The 16,020-nt window shown below is 31.6% G+C and overlaps 1 protein-coding gene across 1 annotated transcript in view; it reads right to left on the bottom strand.

The window, feature by feature from the left end:
• LOC111711556 (spondin-1) overlaps positions 1 to 15,814 on the bottom strand; it is a 36,611-nt gene extending 20,797 nt beyond the window's left edge. Inside the window, exons 1-15 of the mRNA XM_023485942.1 lie at positions 15,783 to 15,814; positions 15,485 to 15,577; positions 15,373 to 15,432; positions 13,743 to 13,806; positions 12,523 to 12,590; positions 11,365 to 11,450; positions 10,408 to 10,454; positions 9,249 to 9,349; positions 8,429 to 8,536; positions 7,091 to 7,188; positions 6,452 to 6,550; positions 4,476 to 4,503; positions 1,411 to 1,515; positions 957 to 1,030; positions 215 to 329 (exon numbers count right to left, since the gene is read on the bottom strand). Coding sequence (XP_023341710.1) covers positions 215 to 329; positions 957 to 1,030; positions 1,411 to 1,515; positions 4,476 to 4,503; positions 6,452 to 6,550; positions 7,091 to 7,188; positions 8,429 to 8,536; positions 9,249 to 9,349; positions 10,408 to 10,454; positions 11,365 to 11,450; positions 12,523 to 12,590; positions 13,743 to 13,806; positions 15,373 to 15,432; positions 15,485 to 15,577; positions 15,783 to 15,814 — 1,178 coding nt within the window. The remainder of the gene's footprint in view (positions 1 to 214; positions 330 to 956; positions 1,031 to 1,410; positions 1,516 to 4,475; positions 4,504 to 6,451; positions 6,551 to 7,090; positions 7,189 to 8,428; positions 8,537 to 9,248; positions 9,350 to 10,407; positions 10,455 to 11,364; positions 11,451 to 12,522; positions 12,591 to 13,742; positions 13,807 to 15,372; positions 15,433 to 15,484; positions 15,578 to 15,782) is intronic.
• Positions 15,815 to 16,020: the final 206 nt, after the last annotated feature.

The following is a 16,020-nucleotide window of genomic DNA, read 5'->3' as shown; positions in this document are numbered from 1 at the left end:
ACACTTTCTTTAAAATTTTACGAAAATCAAATTTTGAAGGCAACTTTTTGTAATTCTGAGCATCTTTAAACCTTCCCTGAGACCATGTGAGGTCCCATAAAAAATTTGGTTCCGATCGGTTTAGCTGTTTTGACGTTTATCGGTTACAAAATAGAATACAAAAAAGAACAGAAGAACAAGCAAAATAAATATTATAGATTATATATTGTTTAACCTGAAGCCTAGACCACAAGTAGCTGAGCACTCTGACCAGCCGCTCCACTCCGTAGTTCCACACATATCATCTGGTATCCAGTCCACTGGAGCACTCGAGTAGAAGTTACTGTCTCCTATAAAACATATTTTAGAAATCAGACGCGGCATTATTTACAGTGGTCGATGTTTATATCAATGAAGACTTTTCCTATTTAAGTTAATATTTCTAACACGCTTTTTTCAAATTACAAATTAATAATTAAACTAAGGGAAGCTGGTAATTGATAGCTTCTCTTTGTTTCCATTATTTACGTGTCACCCCAGTCTAAAAGTTGCATGATCTGTGCCGGTACAACACGTACTGTATATGCATTCAGTCATACTGTCCAGTTAGGCTACTAAGTGTAGAGTTGACCCAGCACGTTTTTGCAACAAACGTAGCCTCTGTCTGGGAAGATTGCAGTGGTGTATCGATGCTGTTTAAAAGATTGGTAGAAATCAAAAATTGAAATCAAAAGTAGTGTTCTTTGTATTGATATATACATGACAACTGAAGAAAATCTAAGTGAAATACAATCTGAGGCACGTTGCGACACTTTTAAGACGAAAATGTATTATGAATAATTATAAAGAAATTAAATATGATCCTTGTTTGAAAAAGTTTTTCTAGGACTATAAGTCAAAGTTTTATAATCTCTTGAGTACGTCTTGAAAAGTAAAAGTTCTGAGAGATGTTATGAAACTTATTAATTACAATTTACCGTCACATTGAGATACTTCAGAAGAGCACATTTCTCTTTGTATCAGCTGTTCATTACAGCTCTTTTGTCGAGCACTAAACAAATACTAATCATTTCATTTCTAAACTTTCGAACTGAAAATTGTTTTCAACTTCTTAAAAGAAAAAAGATAGTCGTAATTTTATCTACTGCAAAGGCACTTTTAAAATGAAGGGTTTCTGAAATCCATCCCTCAACGTAATGGTCTTATTACAGGGTTTGATAGTTGGCACCAATTTGGTAGACATTTTTTATATCAGAGACCGAATCTAATAAATTTGAGCTGGGTTCTGAACTACCTGTACCACAGTTCAAATTTGAATCCCCGATTTAAAGTTTTAAATTAATGAGGATTTGAATCGGTGATTCAAGATTTGAACCGGTGGTAGGTAGTTTAGTGACCTGTCCAATACATTAAATTCGGTCTCTTATTAACCTGAAAATATCAGCATAGTTTCTTTGTCTACTTGATATTCCCTTCCCACAGGTTACAGAGCAACCAGACCAGGGACTCCAGGGCCCAACCTCACATCCAGCAAGACTACAATATAATTATAAACAGATTGTAATGATTAAAGGTATACAATCGATTACAATTTACATATACAAATTTTAAGGATTTCGAGATCAATAATTTGCTCCCTCTCTAGGTCCACGTACTTTGTTGTATAAATCCACTTAATGTTCTCTATATATATATCTCAGAGTATGAATGAATGGGATTTATCATGTTTTCAATTTATTTGTCTAATACATCTGTTTAAAATTATTCTTGTTGAATTAGCTCTCTATAGTATCTGAGAAACCGTGGTTCAGCTGTTCCAGTGCAGTGTCTGTCTGAGCAGCTTCCTCAACCTCAATATCTCGTTTAGCTACTCCAAGTTTCGTAGCTATCTAGGCAGCTTCTCCAACTCAATATCTTGTTTAGCTGCTCCATGTTCAGTATTTCTTACAGTACTATCTTAGCTATTACTCTGGCTTATTCCAGAGTCTCCGCTGCTCCTACAATATGAAATGCTACCACTACATTCCATTCTGCTTCCTTTATTACCGGAGTTGCTCCAAGAGTCTCAGCTATGCTAGCTGTTCATTACCGGAGCTGCTCCTAGAGTCTCTGCTATGCTAGCTGTTCATTACTGGAGCTGCTCCTAGAGTCTCTGCTACTTTAGCTGCTCCTACAATCCAGAATATTTGCAATTTTGAAAATCCAAATTTCTGAAGAGATTTGAATTCGAGGAAATTCTATCCTTAGCTTCAACGGGAAAATTTTCTGCATTTCAATTAAAGTTCTGTAAAATCTCTCTTAAAGAATTATAATATCAGATTGTGGTTCACCTCAGAGTAGGCTTGAGGAAGGGGGGGGGGGAGGGTGGAGCTTTTGTCCCCTTTAATTAGTTTTTTAGAATGGATTAAAAAGATTTCCCTGGGTGTTACTTTCTTTTAATTCAATTTTACTTTATTTTTTTCTTCCATGCAAATATACGAAAGAAGGGTTTCCACATTCCCCCCCCCCTTCCGAAACAAATTAAAAATAACGAAAACCGTTTCAAAATTCCAAGATTAGGGGTAAATTTTTAAAACAAACGACAATTTAAAAAAAATTTGCTTATCTTGATTGAACATATTTATTTTTGTTAAATTCATTCATTAATTCTAGACTTTATGAAGTTTTGGGACAGGGCAATATTTCTTTAATTATATGATCAAGAACAACATATTTCTAGAAACTCCATGGATTAAACAATCTCTTGTAAAAAAACCATCCTTCATTTAGGCTCAATCCTTTTTTTTTGGGGGGGGGGAATCAAATCTATGAGAGAAACCTTCCCTTTCATGGAAACAATTCTTTTATTTGAAACACAGTCCCCTTAAATGATCATGAGCTGTTAAGTAAGTTTATTATTCCACCACGTGTTTCCAACCAATGTCCATTCTTCCATCAATATGCTCAACACAAACAAACTAACTTTTCTTAGACAAAAGAAAATATATTCTGATGAAGAAAAACTAAACATTAAACTCAAATTGATCCTTTCCTACCAGAATACTAAACAAATAATTTAGAGAAGCAGTTTTTAAAAAATTTGGTCGTTAGATAGTTAGGCTTGGATTTCTATAATTTGGGTTTCCAAATTATATTTGCTATAAATCGTACATCGTGTTATAATTTCTTTTTAAATTGTTATCTGCCTTCACNTATCATCAAAACTATTTTAAAAACAAATCATGAAAGGTTTCTTTAAAGGGAGTGTTCGCGAAAAATGAAAGGGGATATAAACTTACGGCAAAAATAATCGCTTTTGATCGCTACTAATCTTACTTCTATCTGTTGCGTTTATGAGAAAACTGTTAATAAAGACTTATGCTGAAGAACGTAGAGTCCTTACAAAATCAGAAAGTTGCAACATTTAACTCGGATCGTAAAAAAATCATTTTAATTCCAAACAAATCATTCAGATATTACAACAAATAATCATCGATCATTTTTCGACGCATTCGTATATAGTTAACATTACATAATATTTTTCATTTTTTATGATGAGAGTTACTTTTGAAGACATTTTTTCATGTTTCGAGGATTTTTGATAATGATTACGACATTTTCATATTTTCTGCAGGAATGTTCGAAAATCCAGCACCAGTGAAATATTATTTTTTAAAAAATCAAAAATATTATGAAATATTAACTATATACGACGAATGCGTCCAAAAATAATCGATGACTATTGTTTGTAATATCTGAATGGTTTGTTTAGAATTAAACTGATTTTTTTACGAGTTGAATTTTGCAAATTTCTGAAATTGTATGGATGCTACGTTCTTCAGCATGAGTTGTTTTAACAATTTTCTCTTTATAGAGACAACAGATAGAAGTAAGATTAGTAGTGACCAAAAGCGCTTATTTTCGCCGTACGTACGCCTATACCCCCTTTCATTTTTCGCGAACACTCCCTATAACAGTCATTTGAAAGTTATTATTTTTATAAATGTACGTTTTAAATTAATATGATTTTTTTATACGCAACTCTAAATGCAATCTTCATTCCTCAGTATTAATTTAGAAAATGTGAGGTTTAGGGGAAAAAGAAAATGTAAATTTGCAAATTCATCTGGTACTCTTCATTTTTTACAATTCATCTGGTACTCTTCATTTTTACAATTCATCTGGTACTCTTCATTTTTTACAATTAGTCCAAAGCATATAAAAACAGTCCTTGTAGACTTTAAAACTTTAAACAGTCACCCATCCAAGTATATATCACGCCTAACTAATCTATATCACGCCTAACTAAAGTGAATTGCATGTACGATTTTGTGTTATATGTTTACAATCATAACTTCTCTTATTAAAGAGCTATTGAGAAAAAGAAACATGAATTTCTAATATGTTACTGGTTAAATTTGTTTTCTTTAGATTTCTGCGTAAAATCAAAACAAGAGGAGCTTCGAGGTCACAAAGTAGTCCCAGTAATGCCCCAATAATACTGTAAAAATTCCTACCTACTGTGAGTGTCTGGCTCCCCATGATCTAAAATATTAATATTTTCATTATAAAGATAACGATACAAAATAAATATATAAGAGTAGTTTCAGAATCATAAACAGATGTAATAAGAAATAATAGAAGCATAAAACAGTCATGTTATCAAGTATTAATTCTATAAAATCACAAAAGAGTCATAATACAAGCATAATGTTGGTTCAGCTCAACCATTAATATATTATAAGATAGATAAATATCAAGTAATGACAGTTTTTTTTTCATTTTTACTACCAAAAAAACTAATTGAAACATGTCAAATCTTCTTTCTTCAACCATGTATATTCATATTACCCCTTCCCCTGTTTNTACAAACAATAGTAATCGGTTATTTTTCGACGCATTCATATATAGTTAATATTTCATAATATTTTTGATTTTGTTTTTTTAGATTAATTTTCGCTGGCGCTGGATTTTCGAACATTCCTGGAAAATATGAAAATGTCGTCTTCATTATCAAAAATCCTCGAAACAGGAAAAAATGTAACTCTCAAATCATGAAAAATACAAAATATTATGAAATATCAACTATTTACGAATGCGTCGAAAAATAATCGATGACTATTGTTTGTAATATCTGGATAATTTGTTGGGAATTAAATAGATTTTTTTACGATCCGAGTTGAATGTTGCATCTTTCTGAATTTGTATGAACACTACGTTCTTCGGTGTGAGTCGTTTTTAACAATTTTCTCCATATAGACGCAACAGATAGAAGTAAGATTAGTAGCGATCAAAAGCGATTTTTTATCGCATTAAGCCTATACCCCCTTTCATTTTTCGCGAACACTCCCTTTAATAGAAAAATATTTTGAGGGTACCATTGAAAATCAAGAATTGCTATTTTTTATGGACAATCACTAGAATTTACACTTACAGTCCCTTTAAATAAATGTACAATACATTTTGATGAACAATGTCCGGCTATCACATCGCACAGCTTACAAGTTAATCATAAATAACAGTGAACTGTTAAACATTAATGTACCATATTATCTATCCATGTACATTGTACAATATATACATTATTATCTATTTATGTACAGCTATGTACTTTATTATAAATTCATGTACAGTTATATACCTAATTTTCTATCATGGTACAGCTCTGTACCTTATTATCTATCTATTCTATAAAAGCTATTCTATAAAATAAAGCTCCTCGCTCATGTATATATATATGTAATTGAAAGCTTTCCTATAGCTGGACAAACGGCTGGACCAAATTGTCTAAAATTATTTGAGGAAACCCTTTGGATCCCTGAGGAGGTTAACATAATCTGAAATAATCGGATATTTGAGGAAACCCTTTGGTTCCCTGAGGAAGTTAACATAATCTGAAATAATCGGATATTTGAGGAAACCCTTTGGTTCCCTGAGGAGGTTAACATAATCTGAAATAATCGGATATTTGAGGAAACCCTTTGGTTCCCTGAGGAGGTTANATCCATGTACATACCTTATCATACATCCATGTACATACCTTATTATCTATCCATGTACATACCTTATCATACATCCATGTACATACCTTATTATCTATCCATGTACATACCTTATCATACATCCATGTACATACCTTATTATCTATCCATGTACATACCTTATCATACATCCATGTACATACCTTATTATCTATCCATGTACATACCTTATCATACATCCATGTACATACCTTATTATCTATCCATGTACATACCTTATCATACATCCATGTACATACCTTATTATCTATCCATGTACATACCTTATCATACATCCATGTACATACCTTATTATCTATCCATGTACATACCTTATCATACATCCATGTACATACCTTATCATACATCCATGTACATACCTTATTATCTATCCATGTAGATACCTTATCATACATCCATGTAGATACCTTATTATCTATCCATGTACATAGTACATACCTTATAATATATACATGTACATACCTTATTATCTATCCATGTACAGTTGATTTGACACATCTCTAGTGCTGAAACTCCTACAATCCAGTCTGGAGAGGGGCCCAACATACTAACTGAAGAAATACTTTGTTATTAACTAACATTGATTGATGGAAAAATCACATTATAAAATTGTTGTGAAAAAATTGCTAGTTTCCAGCACCAAAAATTTCTCGAGAAAAATTATATACTGCAAAAAGCCATTGGTACATATTTGCTGTCCTTTTCCATTCCCTTTGACTTTGTTACATGAATTCTGCTGGAACGCATGAAACACAAAAAAAATATTTTAAATCAGGATAAAAAATGAATGATTAAACCTCGATGATATGATCGAAAGGAGGCCATTGTTTGATAAGGTTTGATCATATTAACACATTAAAGTAAAAATGTTGTCTTATTCCATTTTTCTAGAGTCTGTATTTACCTAGGCTAATAAGATGGTTTCTAGAGTCTGTATTTACCTAGGTTAACAAGATGGTTTCTAGAGTCGATATTTACCTAGGCTAACTAGATGGTTTCTAGAGTTTGTATTTACCTACAGGCTAACAAGATGGTTTCTAGAGTTTGCATTTACCTAGGCTAACAAGATGGTTTCTAGAGTTTGCATTTACCTAGGCTAACTAGATGATTTCTAGAGTCTGTTCTAAGAATTGCGAACGTTTTTCCGTTTACATTCGGGAACCAGAGACCACGCGATTTTATTATCGTTCTGAAAAAAAAAAAAAAATTTGTTAATGATTTAAATCCACTTAAATCTTTATACATCCACTGGACCAGATTTAAGGAATAGTTAGAAGTTTAAGTTAAAACTTCAGGTCAAGGAAAAGAGAAGAAGTTCAACTGTGTCTACGCATGTAACATCTAAATAATTGTGAGGCCAAACTATCGTTGAAAAAATTCCCTTGATTTGATTTGAAAGTATTTGTAAACAATCATTTTACTTAACATTATACGGAGATATTCTAAATAGTGAATATTTTGTTCATGATTAAATAGAACAGATTTGTCAGTTTACAATCGATATTTGATCTGACTTCTTTAAACGCACTAATCGACTTCATCAATCTTTTTCACAGCTCGAATAAAAAAGGCCTTAAAAAATCTAATTTTGTTCGTACATTGTTGGCAAAAATATTTGAGCTAAATTTGTGCGTTGTATTTCATTTTGCGTATACTTTTCACTTTCTTTCTATAAATCTATGTTACATATCTTTGTACAGAAGTCTTATTATATACTTTAGGGTGTCCCAAATGAATATAGACATATGTAACAATTTTTACATTGCCTTTGTACTACATGAAATTTTTCTTGAACAAAATTGACGAATATTTTGAGAAATTTGTCCCCATTTTCTTAAAACTGTCCGCTGTGCTGTGTTTACTGTATCGTCATTAAAGATTTAAAGCAGGAATATCACATTTTGAAAGGCTCATAAAAAGTACAGTATTTTTTCATGCTCTCTCTGTGATTAATCCACTATTGGAAATCAAAGAAGATTTTTCATGTTTTTTGAGCTACCCTGTATTATCTCATAAAAATAGTGTGAGAATAATATATAAAATATAAGGGAAATAAGACAACTCAGAAACGACCATTAGATTAAATTTATTATTTTGTCCCTGTTTTTATCTCTGGTATTAATGTTTATTGTGCAAACCTGAAGATTCATACAGAGAGATCCAATAAACTAAGCAATATCGTGGTTATTTTATCATTAGTTTTGGAATTCCAGCATACAAGAACTTTATACGACCTTGCTTGTACAGTACAGTACAGTACAGTACAGTACATTACAGTACAGTGCAGTACAGTACAGTTAGTACAGTACAGTACAGTACAGTACAGTACAGTACAGTACAGTACAGTACAGTACAGTACAGTACAGTACAGTACAGTACAGTACGGTACAGTACAGTACAGTAGCATACATCAGTAAATATTAACTGACCTTATATGAGAACTTTTAGCCTTTAGTTCACTCTCAAGAACTCTAGGAGATCCCCATTTTGCAACTTGGGTGAGTCCTTTACTTGCCAAACCACCAGCCTCCCACACCCTGCAACATTTACAGAAATTAAACATGTTGGATACGATAAATGAGAATTTTAGAAACGATATATTGAAAATCTTAGAAACGATATATTGAGAATTTTAGAAACGATATATTGAGAATATATTAGAAACGATATATTGATAATATTAGAAACGATATATTAAGAATTTTAGAAACGATATATTGAGAATATTAGATACGATATATTGAAAATTTTAGAAACGATATATTAAAAAATCTTAGAAACGATATATTGAAATTCTTAGAAACGATATATTGAGAATATTAGAATCGATAAATTGAGAATTTTGGATACCATATATTGAGAATTTTGAATACCATATATTGAGAATTTTGGATACCATATATTGAGAATTTTGGATACGATACAGTGAGAAATTTAGATACCATATATTAAGTTCAATGAAATTTATTTGGCTGAGAAATGTATTTCACTAAATTGCACTCTGTACAAAATAGAGTTTAAAACTTTTCATTAGAAAACTTTAATATCAATCTATCTATCTTTCCTACCCACCTATCTATCTATATATATATCTATCTATCTATCTATCTATCTATCTATATATCTATCTATCTATCTATCTATCTATCTATCTATCTATCGATCTATCTATGCTACCGTCCCTAAGACAATAAAGAACACTTTAGCATGTAAACAGAGATGGTTATAGTTTATATACTTATCCCCATCCTGTAATCTATACTATGAGAAGCCCCAATGACGTCAGAAAAATGGAGTAGCCACTCAGAGAGCGGGAAATCTTTAGGATGTGTTTCCTTGGACCACAAACCCTAAATGTTTTTAATTATTGCTTCAGTCTTCACTAAGGTCGCAATTTTAAGAGCTTAGTCTCTTGCGTTTTTAATTGAGATGGGCATCTCTTAAAGGGAGTGTTCGCGAAAAATGAAAGGGGGTATAGGCTTACGGAATATACGACTTAGATCGTAAAAAAATCAAATTAATATCAAACAAATAATTTAGATATTAAATCCTATAGTCATCGATTATTTTTCGACGCATTTGTATAAAGTAGATATCTCATAATATTTTTTATTTTGTGTTTTTTCCCGGAAAATATGGAAAATGTCGTCTTCATTATTAAATTCCTCGAATCAGGAATGAATGTTTTCAAAAGTCCCTCTCGGATCATAGAAAGTAAAAAATATTATGAAATAATAACTATATACAAATGTGTCGAAAAATAATCGATGACTATAAGTTGTAATATCTGAATGCTTTGTTTGGAATTAAATTGATTTTGTTACGATCCGAGTCGTATGTTGCAACTTTCTGAATTTGTAAGGAATCTGCGTTCTTCGGTATGAGACATTTTTAACAATTTTCTCATTTTAGACGCAACAGATAGAAGAAAGATTAGTAGCGATCAAAAGCGATTATTTATCGCCGTAAGTCTATACCCCCTTTCATTTTTCGCGAACACTCCCTTTCAGTTTAAAATAAGGATGATTTAGCTGGATTTTTTGTTTGTTTGATTTACTGTGCGTACAGTGTATAATTGTTCAAATATAATATAGTTATTGAAAATATTTGCCATGCAAATATTTTGCTTTGAAAGGGTCCTAAAAATCAAGCCGGTCGTAGTAACATGATCTGAGAAAAAGGAATTGTCATTACCACAAACTAAAATTTTCTAATTAATATATCTTTACAACCAGAAGGTGTAAACCTTTGATATTTCGAACTTTGATCATTTGATCTCACAGAAGGCATGGTTTAAAATGTCTAAGCTCTACGACACTGGGTTGAAAAGATATAAGGATTACAAAATTAGACTCGATCAATTCCTTTGATCCCAAATTCGGGTTGATAGTTAGTAATTAATACTGACCTCGAACATTACTTCATATTTTGCCTCGGAACACGCGCAGCAGTCATCTTAAGAATTTTATAATAAATCTATTTTTAAATACGTGACATTCTCCTCTTGAATTTAGTTTCATGGGACAATTTAATATGTGAAAAATAGATGGGATAGATTGGGCTGAAATTGGTTGAGGACACTCATGTGTAGCCTGGGGGTGACATAGACTAAAATATGAAAAAAATTGCATGTAGCGGACTCAGTATTTCATATTTATCTGAACTATGCATTTAGAGCGCTTCGCGTCCCTTTTCCTATAATTTTTTTTAGCTTTTAACTGTTGCTCTGGAAGTCGGCCATTTTAAATAATTTTCCAATTTTGGCGGATTTATCTTTTCGAATTGGTGCATTTTCAAAAAAAAAAAATTACAACTATTTTCCAAGATTTGTCCCCCCCAACTTTGATATTCCATAAACCTTCCCTTGGGTCATGTTAGGTCCCACACGAAATTTGGGTCGGTTCAGCTGTTTTGACGTTGATTGGATACAAACGGACATTAAAACAAGCAAAATATACATATAAAGATTATTATTTTCTCACAAAGATAAGTCACACTTTTTCTTGTATTCCCTCATTTTTATATTCCGGTTAGAACCTAGATCTCTAATACCCCCCCCCCCCACTCTCTATATCCTTGTCTTATGCATGTGTTGTATATATCTAATTATGTATAGCTTTATATAGAATATATTTAATGCAATTGGACTACTAATAAGATCAAAATGGCTTCTTCCACCATACTTTTCTCATTATTGTATACTAAAATTATTAGATTATATAATATAAGATGGCTTATCTGTATGGTATTGTATTAAAAATTAAACTTTAAACTTAAAAAGAAAGTATTCTAATCCCATTCTGTCCAGCCGTACATATAATAAGAATGTCTTGTTTTATTACATTTAAGATTATAAAACATTTGCCTAGGATGAAATTTTCTTCTTCTTCTTCATTTAGTTTTTCACAAACTTCAAGATTTAGTCCGCCATTATCCATTGACCAGGTAGTTCTAAACAATTATCATACAGTGGTAACCAGAAAACAATAGAATGATGGTCGTCTTCTATCTTTCTTTATATCATGAAATGGCTCCAGAGATTTGGTAATTCGTGACTGACATATTTCGGAAAATGTGGCTTGAAAATTTTGGAAAAAAAATGTATTATTTATATATAAGAATTAGTAATTACTAATTACAAAATTTATATTTATATCTCTAGTGACATTTTGTAATAAAAAGAAAAAATGAAGGCGGCAATTATTTCACTGTTTTTGGACCAAATTGGTTCAATATCCTCCCCCCCCCCCTCTATAAATTAATTAGTTGCTCTGTTTCTGAAACTCATTCAAGGAAATGAAATATGTAATATAATATTGGCACCATCATCTCCCATAGTTATAGGAGATGATTTATTTAATTTACTGTCATATTTTACCGTCTTTAGTCTGTATTATGTATTATTATGAATACTATACAACTTGTCCTAGCTGCCTTAGAAAGTCACTTTAATGACTGTATAAAGCTCTTTATATATGATCTAATGTTTGAATTTAGTTCTTTTGCCTTTTATATATTTTCAACATTACTTTAAAGAATTAAAAAGAAAGAAGAAAATGTTTACCATGCATGTATGAAATTAAATGATTTCATAAAGTCGTATCTAAAATCCATTTTTTTTGTGGGTAACCCTGAATGCTGCATGCTGTTTTGTGTTGTAAACCTGATGCATGCTGTTTTGTGTTGTAAACCTGCTGCATGCTGTTTTGTGTTGTAAACCTGCTGTATACTGTTTTGTGTTGTAAACCTGCTGCGCAAGCTGTTTTGTGTTGTGAACCTGCTGCAAGCTGTTTTGTGTTGTAAACCTGCTGCATGCTGTTTTGTGTTGTAAACCTGCTGCATGCTGTTTTGTGTTGTGAACCTGCTGCATGCTTTTGTGTTGTGAACCTGCTGCAAGCTGTTTTGTGTTGTGAACCTGCTGCAAGCTGTTTTGTGTTGTGAACCTGCTGCATGCTGTTTTGTGTTGTGAACCTGCTGCATGCTGTTTTGTGTTGTGAACCTGCTGCATGCTGTTTTGTGTCACCTGTTGACTACAACCATGGCCTTAAAACTGATACAACCATTCCCTTCGGAAGGAGCAGTCCAGAGAACCTGATTCATAAATCCATGAAAAAATTGAGGAAATAATCACAATTAAAAATTGCTTTGCGCTCAACGGGACTGTAGATGTAATTGCATGTGACCCTACATTTCCGATTCACAACGGTACCAATTATTCAATTTAAAGCCTCATGAATAAGAATATCTAATATCCTACAGTCAAAGAGAATAAAATATATATTAGAGTGGAATTTAGACAATCCCTCGGTATGAATTTTGTCAGCTCCTTTCAGCCTGAAAGGGAGTTCAAGTGTATAAATCATGTAAATGTTCACAAATTATAAGCAGTAGAGTACATTAATAAAGTATGTTACCTAGACTATTCATTTTAATTTCAAATTTTTTAAAGCTGTTAAATAAACTTTTTAATGAATTAGGTGAATAAAAAACATCATTTGATTTATAGTTATAACGGAAAATCATCGTTTTCATGTGGAAGGCATACAGTCTATGTGAAATGATCATTGGTCAATTATGAAACCAGCCAATTTCATAATTTGGTTTTCTTTTAAATATTAATAAAATGATGTTCCAGGGCCCAATAGGTTATATAGCACAAATATGATGAAGTACACCTGCAGTATGGAAATAATAAAACAAAATCGCTGTTTTTCATTTTTTCAGATATGCCACTCTATATTAATATAATTAAAGGACACTTGAAATTATGTGTGCAGTCCCTTTAAGGAAAAACTGTAAAAACTTAATTAATGGATGAGAACTAATGAACAAAAAGTAGGAATTAATTGAAGGATTAAAAAACTTGAATGAAAGAAAACATGAAAGGATTTATAAAGAAAATGAAGGCTCTGTATAAATTGGAAAAAAGGACCAATGGGACTAATGAATAAAACTAATTAGTTAGTTATTGAAGAAAAAACAATAAAATGAATAAAGCAAGAATAAATAAAGAAAAACAAAGCAATCAATTGATTCAAACAATGAATTCTAATGAATCCCTCCATTTAAAGAGTCACACGCCCGATACAAAACAGTAAATCGGAACATAAAAGGTGTGAATCGGAACATAAAAGTTTTGAATCGGACCATAAAAGTTGTGAATCGGAACCTAAAAATTGTGAATCGGAACATAAAAGTTGTGAATCGGAACATAAAAATCTGTTAATTAAAGGATGAAATTACCTGAATTTCTTGTTTATGTATAGAACTGGTTTCTGTTATTGTATTTGTACAGTGATCACTGAACCTAGACAGAAGAAAACATCTAGCTTGGAAAAACTTGTAAAGTTTTATTTACAATCTTAAGTTTGAATTTGTTTTGAAACTTTTCCCGCCTTTTCTGGAAGAATTATACTTTCCAGTTCTTCAGCTGATGAAATATTAGAAAATTGGGGCACTGTGCGACTCTTTTTCTTGTAATTATTATCTTTTTTTATAATGAATTTATCACACATAGAGGTGGGCATTGTTTTCGTTCAGAATGAAATATTGCCAAACAAACGAAATTTTCGTAGAGGATGGCGTAGTAAAAAAAAATAATGAACGATGAACGAAAAATTTAATTGTTCAGAGAAATAAAAAAACGATTGATTAAAATTATTTTTGATAAGTCAGACCTTTAACGAATGAACGAACGAATTTGTTGAACAAACGTTTTTGTGAATTTAAACGATTTTACTGAATGAACTATGTTACTGAACGGACGTATAGTTAAGAACCCATAGAAATAGATGAAAAATAAACGAACAAATTCAAATTTTACCAAACGACTGAAAATAAACTAACGTTAATCAACAATGCACGAATTAATTTCAAAAAGCCGAAAGCGCCCATCTCTAATCACACAAAAAGATTATTCCAGATTTTCTTGCTTTTAAAAAAGGATTTTCAAATCTTTTCAGCCAATATTTTTTACCATGGCTGATCATGTGATTGTCCACAAAAAATGGGCCTAATCGGGTTAAAAATGGGCCTAATCGGGTTAAAAATGGGCCTAATCGGGTTAAAAATGGGCCTAATCGGGTTTGACTTTTTAAAGAAATTAACCAACCAACAAACATAAATACTCAAATATACAAGGAATAGGATACACTGTATAGTATTTTACTCATTCCATTCGACATAGACGTTTTAATTCCATCTGTCAGATTGTCATTATTAAAGGCGTAAATTCTGCTGATGGAACCGAATGTGAATCATGAACAATTTCATCAAGGAGTTAATTTCTCAGTGTTACCAATAACAGGGTTCACGGTCAAGTACAGGTCCAGGTTAAAGGTCCAGTGAGTCAGAACCAATTTTTATCCTTTAAATGTAGAACTTTCGTACTTGCTCTTTAATATTTTTTTGTTGGGCTATGTGTCAAAAATTGTTAAGTATTCGAAGTCTCAATTACGCTATTTTCGACGGATTTTGAATGACATATCTAAATAAGACTGAAAATAATCCATAACAGACAATGTGCATTGACATATGACATATATATATATATATGTTTGACAAACATTTTTTGTATTGAACCACTTTATCCATATCCTATTTCCCTCTGACCCTATTTGTTGTATTGTTTGCAATGGATTGTTTACAAAAAAAACTGGATCCTAAATGGTCCGAACCATAAATTCTGCCGCCAAAAATTGAATATAGTTTTGAATACTTAGACTTTTTATAAGTATGTCTATATTGAAGAGATTATGAACCTAGTTGGTTCGTTTTTAGATTGCAAAAAATGATCGATAAACGATCAAAAAAAGAACGTGTTGAAACGATCTTATTTTTGGATCGTTTTCCTTTTTTGTTTAATTAAATGTACCTGGTGAGAACATCTCCTAGTAGTTGGAAAGATCCTGCAGAGGCAGGATCAGTGTGTAGCCTGGAAGAAAATAAAAAATTAGGAAACTTTAATTTACAAAAATTAAAATTACCTTGAATCTGTATTTTCACTGACGAGTAGAAAATTTGAAAATCTTTTTGGCTCATCTCCAGATGCTCTTCCAAGCAATCTGAAAATACATGATCTTTATCATCATTCCATCTAGATAATCATCATCATCATCATCATCATCATCATCATCATCATCATCATCATCATCATCATCATCATCATCATCATCATTATGATTATCATTAATTTCATCTTCAATATTATCATCATTATTATTTATCATTCATGCCATCGTTATTATCATTAATACCATCATCAACATTATCATCTTTAACTACCTGGATCTATATTCAGATTCCTTATTACTCATATTTTTTTCTTCTTTTGTTAACCTGAAATATATCTATAGTTCATAACCATAAACGGAATAAAAGATGTCTTTATGAAGTCTTTAATCTGTTATCGTTACAACACTCTGTGACTCAGGTTTATTTGAAACATTTAACTGCTAGGCCAATTGATGTTCAGTATACATAAATAGATTTCTCCCAAAACAGTTGTATACACCAAATATTT

This window comes from Eurytemora carolleeae, unplaced genomic scaffold, assembly GCF_000591075.1.
Source record: "Eurytemora carolleeae unplaced genomic scaffold, Eaff_2.0 scaffold1165, whole genome shotgun sequence".
Taxonomy (NCBI): Eukaryota; Metazoa; Arthropoda; class Copepoda; order Calanoida; family Temoridae; genus Eurytemora; species Eurytemora carolleeae.
Note: the sequence above shows the minus strand (reverse complement) of the source record. Positions and strands in the feature narration are given on the sequence as shown.